Consider the following 21,301-nt stretch of genomic DNA (forward strand, 5'->3'; position numbering starts at 1 on the left):
TTTGGCTTTTAGCACGTAGTCCCCGACTCTGAGTGGTCGTAATTTGGCCTTCTTTTTATAGTACATTTCTGCTTGTTGTTTTTGGGCCACCATCCTTATGTGTGCCATATACCTTCATTCTTCGACCTCATCTAGGTCTTGTAATCTGCTTTCGTCGTTGCTTGGTCCACTCTCATTGGAGTATCTCAGGCTAGGTTCCCCGACCTCAACGGGTATGACGACATCAGTATTGTAGACCAGTAAATATGATGTCTCACCCGTGCTGGTTTTCGGCGTTGTGTGGTAGGCCCATAGAACCTCTGGTAGCAGTTTCGGCCATAGCCCTTTGGCGTCCTCGAGCTTTTTCTTTAATATGTTCAATATTGTTTTATTAGAGGATTCCGCTGGACCATTGCCGGCAAGATGATATAGCATGGAGAGTATCCGCTTGATCTGCCATTTTTTGAAGAACTTAGTCGTCTTTTTCCCAATAAATTGGGGTCCGTTGTCGCAACTGATTTCTTTGGGGATGCCGAAGCGACATATGATGTTTTTCCAGATGAACGCGATAACTTCTTGTTCGCGTATTTTAGCGAACGCACTTGCATCCACCCATTTGGAAAAGTTAAAACCAAAAGGAAGCGTATCTTACCTCGCCATGCTAGGAGGGGCCCGACGATAACCATCCCCCATTTTATAAACAGCCATGGAGAAGTGACGGAATGCAGGAGTTCCCCTACTTGGTGTATCATGGGGGCATATTTCTGGAATTGCTCACATTTCTTAATGTACTCCGTGGCCTCTTTTTTCATAGTGGACCAGTAGTATCCTGCACGAATGAGACACCTAACGAGGGGTCGGTTGTTTGTATGGGCACCGCAGTCGCCTTCGTGTTCCTTTTCAAGCACACGCCTTGTCTGATTTGGACCAAGGCATTTGGCTAAAGGGCCGCCAAACATCCTTTTGTAAAGGTCGTGGTTTATGAGGCTGTATCTGGCCACTTGTATTCGCAGCTTTTTGGCTTCTTTTTTATCTTGTAAGAGTATTCCCTCCAGCAGATATGATATGATGCGATTACGCCAGTCCCAAGTTAAATTTATAGAATGTACCTCGACTTGGTCTATTGATGAGTGGAGGAGGGTGACCATATTCTCCTTAGTGATGTTTTTAGTTGCCGCTGCCGGCTTGGCGAGACCGTCTGCATCGATGTTTTGTGCTCGAGGTATTTGGTCGAGTCGACATTAATCGAATTCTGGTAGTAGCATGTGGATTTCGATCTGGTATTTCTGCAACCTCTGCTCCTTAACCTGGAAAGTCCCAGTGACTTGGTTTACAACAAGTTGAGAGTCGCAGCAGAGGATGACTCGTTGAGCACCATACTTGAGGGCCAATTTTAGTCTTGTAATTACGCCCTCATACTCGACCTCATTGTTAGTCATTTCAGGGCATCGTATAGATTGGCGAATTACTTTGCCCGTTGGGACTTCGAGTACGAGTCCCAGTCTTGAACCCGACGCGTTGGATGCGCCGTCGGTGTAGAGGACCCAGAGGTTGGGTCATTCAGGTGAAGCACGAAGCGCTTCTTGCTCGACTTCTGGCAATGTCTCCGCACTGAAGTCGATGACAAAATCGGCGAGCACTTGCGACTTTATTGTAGTTCGCGGTTGATATGTTATATCGTGCTCGCTCAATTCTATGGTCCATTTGGCCAACCTACTCGATAATTCGGGTTTGTGCAGGATGCTTCTGAGAGGAAAGGTTGTCACCGTATTTATGGGTGGCACTGAAAATATAGTCTAAGCTTTCGTGAAGCTACGACTAATGTTAGAGCCAATTTTTCAAGGTGGGGGTACCTTCGGTGTCAATTAAGGTTTTGCTGATATAGTAGATTGGAGATAGCGTACCTTTGTTTTCTCGAACTAGAACTGCACTTACCGCGACTGCGGATACAACTAGGTAGACTAGGAGACAGGTATGCTTTCAGTTTCCTTAGGGCGTCGACACATTCCGAATTCCACTGGGTGTCGACACATTCCGATTTATGGCATCTATCCGATGACCGTGAGATGAACCTCGACATGGTGGCTATCCGTCATGTCAACTTTTGTACCTACTTTTTGCTGGTCAATATTTCGGGTATTCCTTCAATGGCCTTAATCTGTTGTGGGTTGACCTCGATGCCTCTTTGTGATACCAAGAAATCGAGGAACTTACCCGAGGTTACGCTAAAGGTGCATTTTTCGGGGTTCAGTTTCATGCCGTACCATCTTAATATGTAGAAGGCTTCCTTCAGATGATCGATATGATCTTCTTTCCTTTTCAACTTAACCAGCATGTCATCGATGTAGACTTCCATTGTTTTACCGAGTTGGTTTTTGAACATCTTGGTGACCAATCTGTGATACGTCGCCCCTGCATTCTTTAGTTCGAACGACATGACCTTATAGCAGTACGTTACTTGGTGAGTGATGACAGTGGTTTTCTTCTGGTCTTCTTCTTCCATGAGGATCTGGTTGTAACCCGAGTAGGCATCTAAGAAGCTTAGCAACTTGTGTCCTGCTGTTGCGTCGATGAGCTGGTCGATGTGTGGCAGTGGAAAGGAATCTTTTCGTCATGCCTTGTTTAGGTCCGTGAAATATACACACATCCACCACTTTGCATTTTTCTTTTTCACCATGGCCATATTGGCGACCCACTAAGGGTATTTTGACTCTCGGACGGAGCCATTTACGAGCAGCTTATCGACTTCTTCACTGATGGCTTCGTTGATCGCGACATTGAACTTCCTTCTTATTTGTCATACTGGAGGGCATAGGGGGTTGACATTTAGTTTATGTGTGGCGATATCCTTTGGGATACTTGGCATATCTACATGGGAGAAGGCAAACAGATCAGCATGGTTAGTCAAGAATTTATGAAACTTACCTGGTTCTGAGAGGTTGTGCCCGATATAGGCCTTTTTGTGCTATTCTTGTTGTCTAGTAGGACGGGATCAAGATTTTCTATCGTTGACTCGGACGCTTCCATGATGTTGGGGTCCTTGATAACATCTATCCGTACGTCAAGTTTAGCTCCTGACATTGCTGATTGCTATGCTTCTACGTTTGCCCCTTTGAGTTGCTGGGTGTGGGCAGAATCTTGGGCGATGCGATAGCATTGTTGTGTAGTGCGTTGCTCGCCTCGAATGCTGAATACTCCCTATGGGGTAGGAAACTTGATCACTTGATAGAGACTATAAGGGACCGCTCGCATGACATGTATCAACGGGCGCCCTACGATGGCGTTGAAGGTTGTTTCTTGGTTCATGACATGAAACGTCGTTTCCAGGGTGACTCCTCCGGCCAGGACGAGTAGCACTATCTCTCCAGAAGTCCGTTCGACTGCATTATTAAAACTTGTTAATGTTATGCAATGCAAAATATTATTTTATCTTTGAGTCTCATCTGTACGAGGACTCGAGGATGGATAATACACGCGCCGCTCCCGTCATCTACCATTATTCTTTTTACATCAGTATCTGCAATACGTAAAGTGATAACAAGAGCATCATAGTGAGGGAAAGACAAACCGTCGGTATCTAACTTATCGAAGATGATACTGTCTTCAAGGTCATCATACCGGACATGGGTGATTGATCATTTGAGTTTATGTGTGATGGTGAACTTGACATGATTGATTGATGTGCCATCACCCCCGCTGATGAACATTTGTATAGTGCGAGCGGGAGAAGGCAGTTTTGGAGGTCCCTGGGGATTTTCGCGTCCGCAGCCAAAGTTAGCCCGTCCTCGATCGCTCAGCAACTCTTTCAGGTGTCCCTGGCTTAACATTCGCACTACCTCTTGTCGCATTCCTATGCAATCTTCAATTTTGTGACCCCTTTCTTGGTGAAATTCGCAGAAAGCGTTCGACTTCCGAGTGCTGGAGTTTGACCTCATCTTTTGCATCCATTGCACCTTTATACCGAGTTTCTCTAGTGCGTACTGATCACGCCCAACTCTAGTCCTAAAAAGTATAAGCGGTTGCTGCAAATATAATCCGGTCGAAAAGTCCGGAGTTGAATCCCACAGAGAACTAAAGCTTAGCTATATATATTTAATATCACTAAAAAGACAAGTTTGAACAATTTTCTAAATTATAAAGATTGAGATTAATATTTCTCACTAATTAACTAGCAAATACTAGAAAACGGTAAAATTATCAACTAATGAGACAAAGGGTTGGAGACTAAATTAAAGAGGTCAAGAGTTATGATTTCCCCAATTGTCGGAATCCTTCTAGCTATATTCCCTACAATTTTGCCAATGTATTATCTACTGATCGTGAGCACTTTAGGTGCCGTAATTCTCTCTCGAGCAACTACAACAATTTACTAGACATATTCTCTCGAACTACGCTAGTTGCCTTCATCGAACCGCTCACTATGACTACGTCAAGGCTTTGTTATTTCTAAACCTACCTTTAAACCCACTGTATTGATTTCTCACATACGTTAGGAGTGACGTTGTTCAACAATCACCTAAATATGTATCATTTCTCAATCAACACATAATAAATAGGCACAGTTATTCGATGGTCATTCAATCAACAATAATAAACACGTAGTTGAACAAGTAGAGAAATCCAACGGCTCAATTATATAAAAACATAACAAGATTTTATCCTACAAAGGTTCTATCAAAACCCTAGATAACAATTTAGCTATTCATAATAGTATGTAAAACTACACTACTAAAAATCATAACCAACAATGAAAAATAGGAAGAGGAAGGAAAAACTCGTTGAGGAATTCTGTGCCTTGCTCCTATTGTGTTCTTGACTCCTTAGGTCGAATCCTCAGTCTCCTTAGGTCTAATTTTTATGTCAAAAGTGTGTCCCACCTTTAAAAATACCGTTTTTCTATTTATATACCAAGTAGGGTCGGGCCAAAATAATTATCCCTTCTCCTACGCGAAAAAGGACAATATTTCACGTCTAGACTCTCGCGGCCGTGGTCAACCGCGGTATATGGCAGGTATACTGCCTCAGCCCGCCTCAACTCCGTGGTCGCGGTTTCGACCGCGCTTTGCACCCTATTCCGTTTGGAATTTGAAAAAACATAAAACATGAAAGTTGTATCCCTTTGAGTTAACTTTCTAACCATATATTTTGGAGCTCAAATGGAGTTTTGAGAAAAAAGTTATGTGCATTTTACTAGACAATACGCAATATGCATACTCGAGTCTTCGTTTTGTTGCTTTATCATCCGTTGATCCCCGAATACGATCCCGGCCTAATTCCTTGGGTTTTTACTCAAATTGTAAAGCTCCAAATCACTCGAATTCATTCCCTAATATCTATATAGCTCGGAATCACTCCAACAAGGCATAAAATACACTGTTAGTGCAAAACACTAGCGATTAAAGCGCAAACTCAACTAAAGTGCAGTAAATTAGAGTGTAATAATCGACTAAAATACGCAATTATAGCCTATCATCAACACCCCACACTTAAACCATTGCTCGTCCTTGAGCAATCAAACTACAGTTTATATAGACACGACCTTTTTAAACAATTTTCCTAACTCATCACACCAAGAATATTTAAAATAGACTAAGCACAAATGCGTAACATCTTCACCTCAAGATTTGACTCACAAGTACCATGCATTATTCACAACTCACCTACTTACTCTAACATATAGGTCACTGACATTACCTTTCCTTCATGAATCAAGTGCCCTCACACAACAAAAGAGAGTAGTTCCACACAATAAAATTTAAGAACACTTAGGAACTCAAGATAGAAATAATTCACTCACTCTCAGAAATAATGTTCATATGCCACAAAAGATGCACCATAAGCTTGCTCGTAGTGTATTACTCCACTAATAAATCTCATTCAATCTAAGATCAATTAGGACTTTATTTGGTTATAATGTAGGCTACGGGATGGGTAAGATACATTTATATATAAGAGTGACTACACCTCCCTAAGTACTTTAATACATATACTTTAACATTCAAACACAATACTTATGTCAAACCAAAACTCCACCTTCACATCAATATATATTACCCCATTTTTTTTAAGCGCACTTACATCAAGAGCCACCACTTATCAAGGATTTTTTTTTTCCACAACAATCCAACTACTTTTTTTTTAAATTCAAGTGGCTCTTACTTTTTCAAAACAGTGCACCTTTCTCCTTATTTAATTTGTTCCACTCAAAAGTCAAACCAACCACCCCACACTTTAACCTTTACAAAGTTCATTAACAATTCAAGTGCTCATGAGAGGTTACAATGGTTCAAATAGATGGTTAATTCGAACAAATGGGTAAGGCTTGTAATGTGGTTGCCAAAGAAACAAGATTACAGGCTCAAAGGGGTTAACTACGATACATAACAATTAGGCGGATAAAATATATATATATCTGGCTCAACAAAGAAACGCCTATATCACTTCCAAGACTGAACAAAACTACTATTTTGCTTTGCAAACACACGGGGCAAGTTCTAGGCATCAAATGCAATACACAGAATGACACAAAACCTTGCACACACATGGCACATAACTCACTCAGGATTGGATTCATAGACACTCTAGTCAAAGCAGTTAAGCAAAATTAAGATCATACAATTTAAGGTACTTATACAAGAGAAAAAAACTGAGCCTAAGCGTCACAACCAAAGTACTCACTATTCTCAAGGCATAACAAAGTCAAGAGATATTGCTTCAATTCAAAACACAACACAATAGCTCCTACTCCAAAAAAAAATAAATAACTACACCCGGTTCAAACAAAACCCTTGGAAAAGAACTGTGGTTTAAAAAAAACCAAGGGGTAATTGCTACGCTACTTAACAAAAGAAAATCTTTTTGTTTTTTTTTTCTTTAGACTTAAATCCCTCAAGAAAATTGTCTAATGGATCCATCGTCGGGAAAAGTCCAATCTTTTCTATTTAAAAAAAAATTATTCAATTAAACTAACACAACTAAAATAGCATAGAAAATCACCCAGACAATCTCCTCACCCCACACTTAAAATTGTGCATTGTCCCCAATGCACACCATAACTAATAAAAGGATAAAAGAGACTCCCTGGTAGTCCAAAGGCCGAAGCACTAACAGCTCATTGGGTACTCAGACTTCTCCTAAGCTTGGTCCTTCGTGAGGGTACCTCACACTTAGTTCCAACCATTTGGTTTGTTGTTGCATCTTTCCAATACCTTTGCTTTCCGTGCTCCTAGAAAATGAAAAATTGACACTACAAAAATAATTCAATTAAAAAAAATAAAAGAAAGCAATAAAGTTGGGTTGCCTCCCAACAAGTGCTTGATTTAACGTCGCGGCACGGCGCGAATCACTTTTTGCCTCCACCTTGAGCTTATAAATTGAGCCCCCAATTTGGCAACAAGTTTTCGGCTATGATCTAGGGGTAGAGGAACAAATCTAATTGGCCAAGCAACCATTGTACTATTCTACACTTCTTGGCTTTTAGATGAGGTATGTAGTCCTGCCTTTCTGGCAAGAAAAATTCCAGACTGTAGGCACCTTGTTCCTCATTCCTTGACTCCTCAATCAGCTCGGATGACTCTATTTCCATATCATCATCCAAGCCCAATGTGGAAAAATGTTTGGAGTGAGGACCAATGCGCTCAAACACATGAACTTCAGGACTTTCAACATCCTCAACATCAATGATACTAGAGTCAACAAAATTTGTATCCTCAATGTCCTTGGCTGACTCTAGTCTCACATCCTCAAATTGTAGTTGGCTAGGTTGTTGATGTTCTACTCTGGCCTCCCTAGTTAACACCTCACATTCATGCTCTTCTTGGCTACTATCCCCAATATTGGCTTGTTGAGCATTAACAGCTCCAACCACTTGACTCAATTGAGCCTCCAAGTTGCGAATAGTTGCCTCTTGCCTCTCTATCTGCAGTTATTTCTCATTATTTTGTTCCAGAAGGCACTTTAACATATCCTTGATCTCCTTCAGGTTTGCATCCCCAGGCTCTTTATTCCTGCTAACTTCACAAGAAAAGGTAGAACCATCATAATAAGGGGTTGGGGGAAGAAAAGAAATATAAGCACAACCATAAAAGTGGCTATTTTTACCACCACACACATCACACACATTCCACAAGTAAGATTGAGTTGGTGCACATAACTCGCTCTTAGGAACGTTTTGAAATTTTTGCCATGGATGGTTTCCTTCACAATATGTATGGAGATAAATAGTAGATTTATCTACACCTAAATTCCCATAATTCCAAGATGTCATGTTTCTCAAATCAATAGCTATAAAAAAATAAAAAATACAAAAAAATAAAACAAAACAAAACAAAATAAAAGTTCAAACTCGAAACCTAGCAATATATACAGTTACAACTACATCGTTAGTTCCCCGGCAACGGCGCCAAAATTTGATCACGCCCAACTCTAGTCCTAAAAAGGATAAGCGGTCGCTGCAAATATAATCCGGTCTAAAAGTCCGGAGTCGAATCCCACAGAGAACTAAGGCTTTGCTATATCTGTTTAATATCACTAAAAAGACAAGTTTGAACAATTTTCTAAATTATAAAAATTGAGATTTATATTTCTAACTAATTAACTAGCAAATAGTAAAAAACGGTAAAATTATCAACTAACGAGACAAAGGGTTGGAGACTAAATTAAAGAGGTCTAGAGTTATGATTTTCCCAAATGTTGGAATCCTTCCCGCTATGTTCCCTACAATTTTGCCTATGTATTCTTTACTGATCGTGAGCATTTTAGGTGCCGTAATTCTCTCTCGAGCAACTACAATAATTTACTAGACATATTCTCTCGAACTACGCTAGTTGGCTTTATCTAACCGCTCATTATGACCACGTCAAGGCTTTGTTATTTCTAAACCTACCTTTAAACCTGCTGTATTGATTTCTCACATACGTTAGGAGTGACGTTGTTCAACAATCACCTAAATATGTATCCTTTCTCAAGCAACACATAATAAATAGGCATAGTCAATCGATGGCCATTCAATCAACAATAATAAACACGTAGTTGAACAAGTAGAGAAATCCAACGACTCAATTATATAAAAACATAACAAGAATTTATCCTACAAAAGGTTCTATCAAAACCCTAGATAACAATTTAGCTATTCATAATAGTATGTAAAACTACAATACTAAAAATCATAACCAACAATGAAAAATAGGAAGAGGAAGGAAAAACTCGTTGAGGAATTCCCCGCCTTGCTCCTATTGTGTTCTTGACTCCTTAGGTCGAATCCTTAGTCTCCTTAGGTCTAGTTTTTATGTCAAAAGTGTGTCCCACCTTTAAAAATACTATTTTTCCATGTATATATACCAAGTAGGGTCGGGCCCAAACAATTATCCCTTCTCCTACGCGAAAAAGGACAATATTTCACGTCTGGACTGCCGCGGCCGCGGTTAAACGCGGTCAACCGCGATATATGGCAGGTATATTGCCTCAGCCCGCCTCAGCTCCGTGGTTGCGGTTTCGACCACACTTTTCACACTGTTATGTTTGGAATTTGAAAAAACGTAAAACATGAAAGTTGTAGCCCTTTGAGTTAGCTTTCCAACCATATATTTTGGAGCCCAAATGGAATTCTGAGAAAAAGGTTATATGCATTTTACTAGACAGTATACAATATGCCTACTCGAGTTTTTGTTTTGTTGTTTTGTCATCCGTTGATCCCCGAATACGATTCCGGCTTAATTCCTTGGGCTTTTACTCAGACTTCAAAGCTTCAAATCACTTGACTTCATTCCATAACATCTATATAGCTCGGAATCACTCCTACAAGGCATAAAACACACCGTTAGTGCAAAACACTAGCGATTAAAGCGCAAACTCAACTAAAGTGCAGTAAATTAGAGAGTAATAATCGACTAAAATACACAATTATAGCCTATAATCATGTACACTTTTTATAAAGGAGAAACACAAAAATTGTGAGCAGATAGGAGTGGGGGCATACCTTTCTCATGTCGATATGGTGTTGTGTGTCGAGAAGGAGCATCCGTGTGCTGCGGTGGAGGCGGTGCAGACGTCCTGACGTAAGGCTGATGCCTTTCTCGACCGAGATGGGGCCCCAACTGATCTCTTCGATCGTCGTTGCGACGATCTTTCTTTGCTTCAGTTTGAAATGATGTCAACCGTTGGGTCAGACCATTGAGGTCGTCCTCGTCGGCTCATACCTCGGCACAGTAGGCGTTATGGATTTCTTCCCAAGTAGTTGGAGGGTATTTAATGAGCCTACTTAGGAATTTTCGGGTCGCTCTCGACCCGTTCTTGTTTAGTCAGTTTTGGAAGGTTGCTACTGCCATTCCCTCTGACACATTCAGTAAGCTCATTCTCACCCTATTGAACTGAGCTAGAAAGTCCCTGAGTGACTCGCCGTGCATCTGTCTTACGACAAATATATCATTTACCCTAGCTTCTGCCTTTTTGGTACCTGCATGGGCGGTGATGAATTTTTTTTGCCATTTCTTCAAACGTTTCAATCGAGCGTGCCGGTAGTTGAGAGTACCATATCAAGGCTCCCCCTGTTAGGGTTTCGCCGAACTTTTTCAATAGCACCGATGGTACCTGCTCTTTTGAAAGATCGTTACCTTTTACGGCTGTGACGTAGTAGATGATATGATCTTCTGGATCGGTAGTACCATCATATATCTTTAGGTAGGGCGGCATTTTAAAGGTCTTTGGAATGGTATAGGGGGCCTCTTCTTCACTATATGGTTGTTCGACGAATCGACCAACGTCGCGTTTTGGCAACAACTTTGGGGCGTCTGGTATTTTGTCAACCCTCTCTTGGTGTTCCTTCATTTGGTCACGGAGTGCCTTATTCTCATTTTCCATCTTCTCTATTTTCTTTAAAACGGCTGCAAGCATACCATTACCTTATCATTAGCGACATGAGTGTTACCTGTGCGGGGGGCATCTTGCTCATCAACGTTTATCGTGACATCTGCATGTGCAACATTCCTGTTATCCCTTTGGGCGGGCTTATCAAGTATAGTGTTTAGAGTACTTGTTAGCCATTCTTCCAGCAGTCTTCTTACTGCCGGTGGTGCCTCTCCTATTGCAGATGTGGATGCTTCCTTCTCACTCGAAGCAGTTATGCTTTCGTACGGGGGAGGTGAAGTGTCTCCCCTGGGTGTGGTGTTCGGTATCTCGTTTTCGTTATCTTCCCTGGTGTCTTCGTTGATGGTGTTCAGGAGGTTGTTGTGACGCCTACTATTGCTTTTTTCCTTGCATCTCATTTACCTGCCATTGTTAGTTTGTACAAAGCTAGGAAGAGGTGATTATCCCTTTCAAGAGTCTAGATGAGACTAAAATCTTAGCTAAAGAAATCCCCACAGACGGTGCCAAATTATTTGACCAAAAGATATCGAAATCTTTTTGATTAAATCAACTAATGAAGATAAAGAGGTAAATCTCAGCCAAGCATAATGAAATCTAGATTAAAAGATGCAAGGGATGAACAAGGTGAATAATGCTTCTTGATATGTCGAAACCAAACGATTAAGCGTAAATATAATAACTTCGAATGTAGAGAAATATTGCAATGGATACTATTGACCAAGATAAGAAATGATGTGTGGATTCTAGAACTGTAATAAGCAAAAGTTGTCTTTGTCTTTTCTGTATTCGCTTTTCGATCCCCTTTTACATAGTCTTCTCCTTTTATTTATAAGGGACAATCCCATCTTGAACGCTAAAAAGTATAACATAAAAAATATTCGAAAAGTATATTCCTATTGTCTTCTGTTGCGCCTACACTACTATAAATGTTGTGTGTTTACTAACCGCTGTCAGTCGTCACCCTCTACAACGACCAAAGGACGCTGCGTCGTAAGGACCTCGTCCCTCGCCGTATTCGTCAGTGGTCGTGGTCGTCCAAATTTGGACCTATACACCATCGATAATAGGAAAGGTTGTTACTTTTACTTACAAGTAATGATATAACAAATTATTATTGCGTGATGCAAAACGAAATTGCATTAAATGAAGTTACATATGAACATGCACTCATGACTTTTTGGTTTAGGAGGATGGTCTGATAATTCATGGAAGTTTAATTCTCCTATTAATCTTGCTTCTTGTGACTGCCAAACGCTTGAAACGAAGTAAGCTATGTATTGCAAGTAGGGGTGAAAAATGGACAGATCGTGTTGAAAACGAATAATTTAAAAAATGGGTAAAATATTTGACCTGACCCATATTTAATACGGATAAAAAGCGATTATCCGGCGGATAATATGGATATTCATATTATCCATGGCTTCTTGAATATGATCACTTTTTGGGAGAATTACTAACCTCCCAAACTTGAGGAACCCCCAATTTGAGTCTTTACAAATGAAAAAGTTAACCCATTAGTTATCCATTGATTATCCATTTTCTAAGTGGATAATATGGTTCTTATCCATATTCGATCCGTTTTTAAAAAGTTCATTATTCAACCTAATTTTTAATGGATAATATGAATGAATAACTATTTTCTTTTAACCATTTTGTCACCTCTAATTGTAAGTGTCGCAATATTATATTGATACCATTTCCGAATCTCTAGCATAATACTCTAGCATATATTGTGCTGGAGTTTTAAGTTAGAAAAACTTAAATTTCAACCTGATATGCTGGAGTTTAAACTGGAGAAGCTTGAACTCCTGAATGCTATGCTGAAGTGCAAGTTGTAGAAGGTTGAACTCATATATATTATCATGGAGTTTGAAAAAGAAAACGTTAAAGAAGTGGGTCTCTACCGCTGTTTTAAATTAAAGGTATTTTTATGTAAATATTATTTTCTCATAAAGAAGTGGCTCAATTTTAATTAATTTTTAATTACCGAATTGAAAAATGCCTTTTTAAAATTTCTCACTTTTTCTTCCATTAGAAATTCGTTAATAATCATTTTTAATTTCTACAATTAGAGTTTAGCCGGTATTTAAAAAGCTATTTGTATCTAGGCACTCTTTTGACATAGAAAAATATTTGGACATTAGTACTTTTAGCTAAAACACAAAAAAACTTAATGAACGATTACTGGACTTTAAACATTTATAAGTTCAAACTCCAAAAATTGTTCAAATTCTCCTATGTGAAACCTCAATATCGTATTTGTTTCTGGGCTTTAAAATAGGCAAATACAAAATTAGCCGATCGGCCGAACTAGTTATATTGGCTTGCTAAAGAGTGTACAAAAAATGTATATTATCGGCTATTATTTTGGGAACAGATATAAATACCTTTCTCTTAAAAAAATTCGTGCAGATAAAACTCCAGCATACATTAAAAGTAAAACTTCATTACATTATGTTGGAGTCCAAACCCAATTCTCAGATTTGTTGGAATTCATTCTTTCATTTAGTTACCAATCATTTAACTTCTCTCTATTGTTGCACATCGATTCTGATGAACTAATAATGCATCGTTCCTTGACTTTGAACTTCACATTACAAGCTTCATGAAGAACAAATCATAGGGTTTGAATTGTTAAATGTTTAAAATCCAGGAACGTAAATTCTCGTAGTTGTTCCTGCAAATTTTTTTCTTGTAAATTCTCGTACTCCAATAGGCGGCCTAAAAAGTGACTGCGCAGGCTAAATTTTTTTCTTTTCCGTGCAGGGGTCAAACCTGCTTAATGACACTAGTTCTACCCCAGTTGGTTGACTAGAAAGGTGGATCCGAGTAATAATTAATGAATTCGATATTTAAAGTTCATAAAATTATGAGGTTAAAGTTCAAATTTGTTAAAGTTGTGGTGAATTATCGTATATGTATTTATGGTTCATGTAAAAAATATTAGATTCGGTTGAACTCAATAAATTTAACTATATTCATCCCTTGTTGACGGTTATACCGAGCTCGACTTTGTTCTATAGCAAAAGAATTTCATGTAAATCACAAATTAGAAATTTATTTCTTCTTGCAAAAACGAATTATTTTAAATCATCATGACTTGAATTACGGATAATAAGAGTTCTTATGACACGGAGGAATTCTTTGTTCTCACAGCCTAATAACTCTCTTAGGATATGGTCGTTATTACCCAAACCTAGCCACTAATTTTGGATAATGGATTAATTAGCACCTCTAGTGTACGGACCAGCCCAACACTGGCCATTCTACTTCCTCCTCTCCTCGTTGCTCTATTAGTAAAACAAAAGAGATTAGTGTAGTATTATTTTTTGTATTAAATTATAAGTGGTTATATAAAAGATAATTTCCTCCTTTGTTGGTTGTAGACATTTTCTGCGACGACTTAAAATTGTTGCAGGTCATGGTCTCATTTTGACGGTTACCTTTGCATTCTACGTACGTATGCCAGTCAATTACTTCCGTCCAAGAAAGACCGAGTGTCATGCAGGGGCGGCTCAATAAATATGGTGGCCTAAAACAAAATTTCAGTGAGAGGCCTTATTTTTTATATATAAAAGAAAAAAGTTCATATGTATTTTCATTTAAATTCTATATTTCTAGCTTTTCTTATGCAAAGTTATTAATAATTTTATCTAATCCATTTAATTTCTCTTGAGATATACCTTCTAATTAAGATTTTTATTATTTGCTAAAATTTTATAAACGGCACGTTGTGGGATTGTATTAAAGTTTCAACCTTTTTTTGAATTACGAATAATAGTCGAATTCTTTCTCAATTTATGGTCTATAAAATAATTCCCAATATATAAAAAATTCTCAATTTATGATCAATAATCTAATCTTACTTTTTTACAATGAAAATCTGTAATTTCTCATTTAAAACACTAAATATTTTTCTAAAATAAATTAATATATGATGTATTAGGAAAATTTGGGGCCCCAAAAATAATGAGGCCCAAAGCAGCTGCTTTAGCAGCTTTACCCTTGGGCCGGCCCTGGTGCCATGTAGTTCTTTGCTCATGTCTTTGACCACTTTAATTAGATTCTGCTATTTAATTCTTTGTTACATGTTCCTGAGCGTCTTATTTCATTTTCATCTCTATTAGATACAGGTAGTGTATTTAATTTTATTATAATCAATAACTGTTGGTTGCTTGATTTATTTTTCAAGTAGCTAATTTTACTTGTTATGAAGTTGCATGTAATCATCTTTTGGAAAATTTATAGCGTTATTTAAAAAAAAAAAAAAAAGAAGTCAGCGGATAGAAAATGTATTCTTTAATCATATAGTATAATTTAATTTAGTAAGAATGGCTTATTTTTCACGTAACATTTCCCGAAACTAGCTAGCCTTCTATGACCCCCCCTCCCTGTTATATATTAGCGTATTCCTTAGGGTGATAATTGAGTTTCATAAAGAAGGAATTAATTGGATTTCATTTGTGCTATTTAGTGTTGTTAGGCTATATATTCTGGCCACGAATAGTTTCTTAAACTAGGACATCTGATGTGCAGTGACAGACTCAACTTTTCAGTCAAAATATAAATAAATAAATAAACATAAAAAAAAGGACATGGGGATTCAATATTTAGTATATATACATAACATTTTTTTATCCGTCTATTTATCTATATAGTATAAATTTTCTACGAAAGAGTGTCAATTAACTCCACCCGACAAAGAATGGATTTGCCACTGTTGGTGCGGGTAAGTTTTTACTCGAGAGTCATTGAAGCAACCTTCCCAAATCAAATTCCGAACAATAATTTTCAATTTTTCTTTGTAAAGCTTCTTAGTTAAAAGAAATATAAGTGAAAAAAAAAGGAAAGCAAAAAAAAAGGTATACATACCAACAAAATATTGGACATAACTAAAATACATTCTGGAAGAGGAGTATCAATTACACTTGCTGATACAATTTATTAGTATATAGGAAAAAGGAAAAAACTATTTATCTATACAAGCATCCTCTATATGATGGGATCAAATAGTCAGATCCATTGTTACTCTCACGATAAATTTGAGGGGTACATGAAATTGGGACTAAACAAAGACCTCTACTCCTCAGATCAACATCTTTTCTGTCAAATCCTCCCCAGCGTTCCTGAATTATCAATAAACTTCGCTATTATATAACACTGATATTATTTTTAGAATTTTAGTGTTATAGTTAATGACCAATATTTAGTAGTAGTACATAACATCTTCAGAGATCAGTTTCTCTTCTTCTTTTTTTAAATGTGTTAAATAGAATATTTTCTAATGTAAAATTAACCAAAATAATAAAGTAATTTACAAGATTTTTACTATCCTAAGAATTAGACGTAAAAGTTGTTGGGTATACTGAATTAGCTCACCTTGCAGGTATTGCTCTTCAGGTAGGCATGGCTCAGTATCTGCAGGAGAAAATGAGAAAGTTATTTTATTTATGGAAGGGGAGGAGGTAGAAGTCCAGAAATTTTCGGCCGAACATAATAACTTTTGCTCAAAGTTACGTTATTATAAATAAAAAGTGTAAGATGTAGGCTTATTGTGGGATTATTTGATAAAACTAAAGTTTATTTCAATTACTAGCACTTTCAAATCGTACCTGTATCTGCTCTTGTAAAAATCTAACATAGTTGATTGTTTCCCACAGAACGGATGCTGTATCAGTCTAGACAAGAGAATTAATGTTCGATTAGAGATAATAACAGAGTTGAAATAATGACAGTAATAACACTGTTGGTTATAATATAAAAAATAACAATGAGCACACTAAGAAAAAGTGAAAAACAATGAAAAATGGGGTGGAATAAGATGACTTGCTTACATATAATAATAGAGATTAATCCAACTTGGGCATTCATTAGCACGATTGGCTCTAAGTGTTTTCCTCGTGCAGAATATTAATATCCTCTCTTTTGTTTTAGAAAAAGAATTTATGTGTGAGAAAAAACTACTACTCGGTTTCATTTTATGTAACTGTGTTTGACTGGTATACAAATATTTTTTTAAACTTGTAATCTTAACTATAAAAGATTGTCATAAGAGTAAAATTTAAAATTTAATTTAAATTATGTTCAAATTCAAAAAGGAATTAATTATTCTTATTGAATAAATTAAAAAGGAAATTAAGGTCATAGAAGTATTTACTGAACTAAATCATGAGGAAATGGTCACCACGTACAATCACATTTACCACTAGTATTCAGTTAATGACATATCAAGCATTATTCTATACTTTGATCATATTTCTTTTTCACAATTGCATTTTTTGAATTTTTCGAAATATATAGAGCGACTCATAAACCTTTTTAAGAACTACACTGGTATTTAATTTTTCAAGTGTAAATATCAATTAAAAAGACAGTACGTAGGCTAACCTTTCCAAATGGTGACACAATTTGTTGGAGAGCTGTGATTTTTTCTGCAAGCTTCACTTTCGGAACCTGTATCTGTAGATTGATCCACATAAAATTTGTATACCATTTCGGGAAAAAAATATATTATTACAAAATAATATCTATAAATTTCCAATGGGAAAGTACTGTAAATCCAAATGTATTTATTTTATTATAAAACATTGGAAAAAATTGCTTAAGCAAAAAGTAGGCAATCGAAGTAAATATTGTCCGACACACAATAATTTCTGACACATAAAGTATGTAATATTCCTGTTATATTTCACACTAAAATACCTTGGGAGAGGAAACTGCCGAAGTTTCATTCTTTTGCCTTTTAGAGTTTATGTCTGAATTATCTTCTGATCTCCTCTTTTTCCCTTCACTTGGAATTTCTTGTGTTCTTCCGTTTCTTGTCAACGTGCTGCATGTTGATTTTGTACCCCGAGACTTGGTCTAAAAGAAAAAAAAGAAAGAAGAGAGAACACAAACAAATAGTATTAGTTTGAGTAACTTTAAAGGGTAGAAATTTAAGTCTTTCTGTTACTTTTGTCTTGTAAACAATGGTTAATGCTTTAGAGAGTCCAATTTATCAACATCGTGTGTTATACCTTGAAAATTCCTAGTAGATCATATTACATAAAAAATATTTAACCCTGTAGTAGGTATCGGCTTTGATACCGAACTACTAATTCGGATTCGTGTCCCAAAAACTATTAAAGGAAATATGTTTCACGCTAGGATTTTTTCATTTTTAGGGCTAGAACCACGAGCAATCTTAATTACTATAATAACTAGTAATTAGTACGATATTCTTCTGATTTTAACTTAAATATTTTATTTTTTAAAATTTCCAAATTACACTTTTTCCATGATTTTTCAAAATCGTTTCCGCCACAAACTTGTAGTAACATTCTTCTGATCCAAATAACGTGTATTTTTCAAGTAGTAATTTGGGAGAGAGAGAACTTACAAGAGAAGGTTGGAGGCCTTGCTTTTTATGTTGTGCTAAATTCAACGTTTTCAGACTTGGCTTAAAGTCGTTGAAAGTATCCATCAATGGCTTGCTTAAATAGCTACCAAAAGATATGCTATTAAAATCAGGAAAGTTTCTTGAATTAATATCATTAGGACATGAGTTATCCACTTGTGGCAGTATTCCACAGTGATGTCTAGGCAATTTCACTTCTTGATGACCATTTTCTCCTTGTCTCCAGTATTGGTGTGAACTAGGTTCCATAGCATTAATATTATCTGTATAATTAATATGGATTTGCCTCCCAAGAAGAAGATTACTGTAGGGATGAAAGTAGTCATCATCATCATCATTAGCCAGCTGATTATGGTCAAAACAAGATTTAGAGGAGATTAAGGTTGATGCTCCATCTAATAAGCTCATCTCTGAAATTGCATCTTGGTTGTTATTCTCCAGCAGATTTTTAGTATTAATCCCCCCAGCCGTTTCACTAGTAGAGCTGCTTCTGCAGATTTGGTTCATAAATTCAAGTAAGGAGATAATAATATAAAACAAAAAATATTAGAACAAACTTCTTCTAAAGTTCGTGTGACCTTTTTCTTTCGCCACTAAAATAATTATAAGTGCTTCAAGGATGAAAGGTGGTCTCAGTTCTCATAGAAAATTGTTTAAATGTGTGACAATTTCATATAAATAATCATTCTTCGACGTGTATCTTCATGTGCGGGCTTTATGCTTTTTCATAGGCAAAGCGCGCAAGAATTCTATTTAGCAATGGGTGCAATATTAAAATGCAAACTCAGACTACTTGTTCCGACATCATGTTAAAGTATGTGACCATCTCATCTAACAGCTTAAAGTATGTGATCATCTCATCTAATAGCTTAAGTTGTTAGAGAAAAATACACCTTTATTTACCTAATTATGTCTTTAATATAAGTACATAATGTAAGAAAAGGGATAAATTGGGTTTCTATATAACTGGTATACTAAGAATTATACTAGGTTCAGGTATAGTTAGTGAAAACTTCCTATTTAATGTATTTTTATATCGTTAGTGCTCCTGGTTCAACCATGCTGTCACATATCTAATACACAAAATCAGGTTTTTTGATAAGTGATTGAATACAAATCTTCTGGCACTACTACTAATTAAGAGAATCCTACACTCTTCCCCTACCCCGACAAGATAATAAGAAAACAAAAAAGTTTCTTTACACTAACAATGGTTTGCAAAAAATTGAACTAAGACATGTTCTTAAGAGGCTAGCAGGCTTGCATGCAAGTTAAAATAGAGTAATTTTGATTATCTTCATTTTGGTTGCTAACTTTATATACTTAATTAGGTTCAGTTTTAGGGTTATGTCTACTTGTGTAGTAGCTAAAAATTTAATAACGTAGTCATATAAAAAAAAATATTATCCAAACATCTTGAGCCCTATACGTCTGGTTAGATAAGGAACAAAAAAAAAAAAAAGAATTCAAACTCACAGGAGAAGTTGGCTCCAAATCAGGTGATTGTGATCAGACGACGCAACGGTTTCTCCAGAAATTAAAGAAGTGTTGTTATCATCAACACCAAGTAGAAACTGATATTGTTGAAGATTATTGGTGGCACTATTTTGAACATCTTCCTCACAAGAGGAAGAATCTGATGACTGCTGATTATGGTTTGCATGTTGTTGTTGTTGCAATAAATAGTTAGAGCTTCTAGTAGTATTGCATGAAGATATTGGATGATGGATATTATTGTCTTGTGGCCACCAGAAATTGGGGTGGTTGTTATTGGTGGCTAAATCGGAGTTTTCAAGAGTGCATTCTGTAGACATGGCTCTCTCTCTCTATATGCTTTGCCTTAATTTCTTTCTAAACAAAGTACAATGGCGGACAATGCTTTAAAACTTTTCTTTCTATGTCCAATGGTGGGGTGATTGGAATTTAAAGAGTGCTTTTGGTGTTTTTGGGGTGACGTATTTTGGTAGGTCTGTAACAATTTTGGGGTGGACAATATTAAATGCTCTTGAGCTTTTCCCACTAGAGTTTGTGCGCAATTATTATAATATGGGGGGAGGGGTTTTTATGGGGTACAAGGGACAAGCGCAGAGAGCTTTTTATTTTTATTTTTATAACGTTACAAATGGCAAATATAAAATTTTGAACTTATATTGTGTCAGAGTGGAAGTAGTATAACTCTTTGCATTTGTCTGATTCTTTTCTATTTGTTAGAGATATATTACTGTTGACTCTAGAGGCGTTTTGATGATTAGCAAATCAAATCTGAATTTGCGTGATTGTATATTTCTTTAGTTCAATTGTACTTAATATTTATTTAATTATAATAGGGCTTATATGTGGGTTGAGTGTGAAAGAACCAGGTACTTGAACGAGTAACCCAGTACTAGCTAGTAGGAAAAGGTTTTGCCGTCCTAGCTAGGAAAAAGGTTTTGGTACTGGTAAGTTTGTTGGGACGACTGGACACGCCACTGGCTAGGCATACAAGGGAAAGATCTTTTGTGCATTAACTGGGATTAATGTAATTGATAATTACATTACACGCAAGAATAATAGTTTGAGTTGTAAAACAATTCTAATCAAGGAACTTACTGAAACGGCTCTTTTTCTTTTAGGAAAAAACTCAATAGATACCTAGTTTAGCACGTTTTCTCCACCTTTATGGACCCGCCGGACGGCGCCATTCCAGTGCGTCTGGATGGGCAAAATACTCCCCCTCAATTGCGAACCAACCCCTTAAGGGAATCGAAGAAAAACACATATGCCACTTAAATTGCTACGAGTTCTAGTACTACTCCACCTATTCATTTACACGGCCGTGAATCTGTGAAAGCCATTCACACAACATACAATGGAATGCCAGCGGTTCTATTCAAAGCGTCGGACTATTACGGTATCATGGCAGCAGAGTGCACGCTCACAATTGTTGGCAAATTCTTAAGACCAAGACCTCAAATCGATCGCTTAAGGTCGAAGTTAGGGGTAGCAAGTGGGCCGGTCCCGTTCCTTAAATAAACGGGCTTAGTGGTCCCGGGCTAAACGTTCTTTTTGTAGGAACCGGCCCGA

The 21,301-nt window shown here is 37.1% G+C and overlaps 1 protein-coding gene across 1 annotated transcript; it reads right to left on the minus strand.

Annotated features, from left to right (window-relative positions):
- Positions 1-15,688: 15,688 nt before the first annotated feature.
- On the minus strand, positions 15,689-20,146 carry LOC107772681 (uncharacterized). Its single transcript, XM_016592167.2, has 7 exons — positions 19,715-20,146; positions 18,221-18,728; positions 17,545-17,703; positions 17,230-17,301; positions 16,455-16,520; positions 16,222-16,260; positions 15,689-15,968 (listed from the first exon to the last, which is right to left on the minus strand). Exons 1-7 carry the CDS (start codon positions 20,050-20,052, stop codon positions 15,816-15,818), a joined length of 1,335 nt encoding a protein of 444 aa, XP_016447653.1. The 5' UTR covers positions 20,053-20,146; the 3' UTR covers positions 15,689-15,815.
- Between the last annotated feature and the right edge of the window lie 1,155 nt (positions 20,147-21,301).

The sequence above is a fragment of the Nicotiana tabacum genome, chromosome 18 (genome assembly GCF_000715075.1).
Source record: "Nicotiana tabacum cultivar K326 chromosome 18, ASM71507v2, whole genome shotgun sequence".
In the NCBI taxonomy this organism is placed as follows: domain Eukaryota; kingdom Viridiplantae; phylum Streptophyta; class Magnoliopsida; order Solanales; family Solanaceae; genus Nicotiana; species Nicotiana tabacum.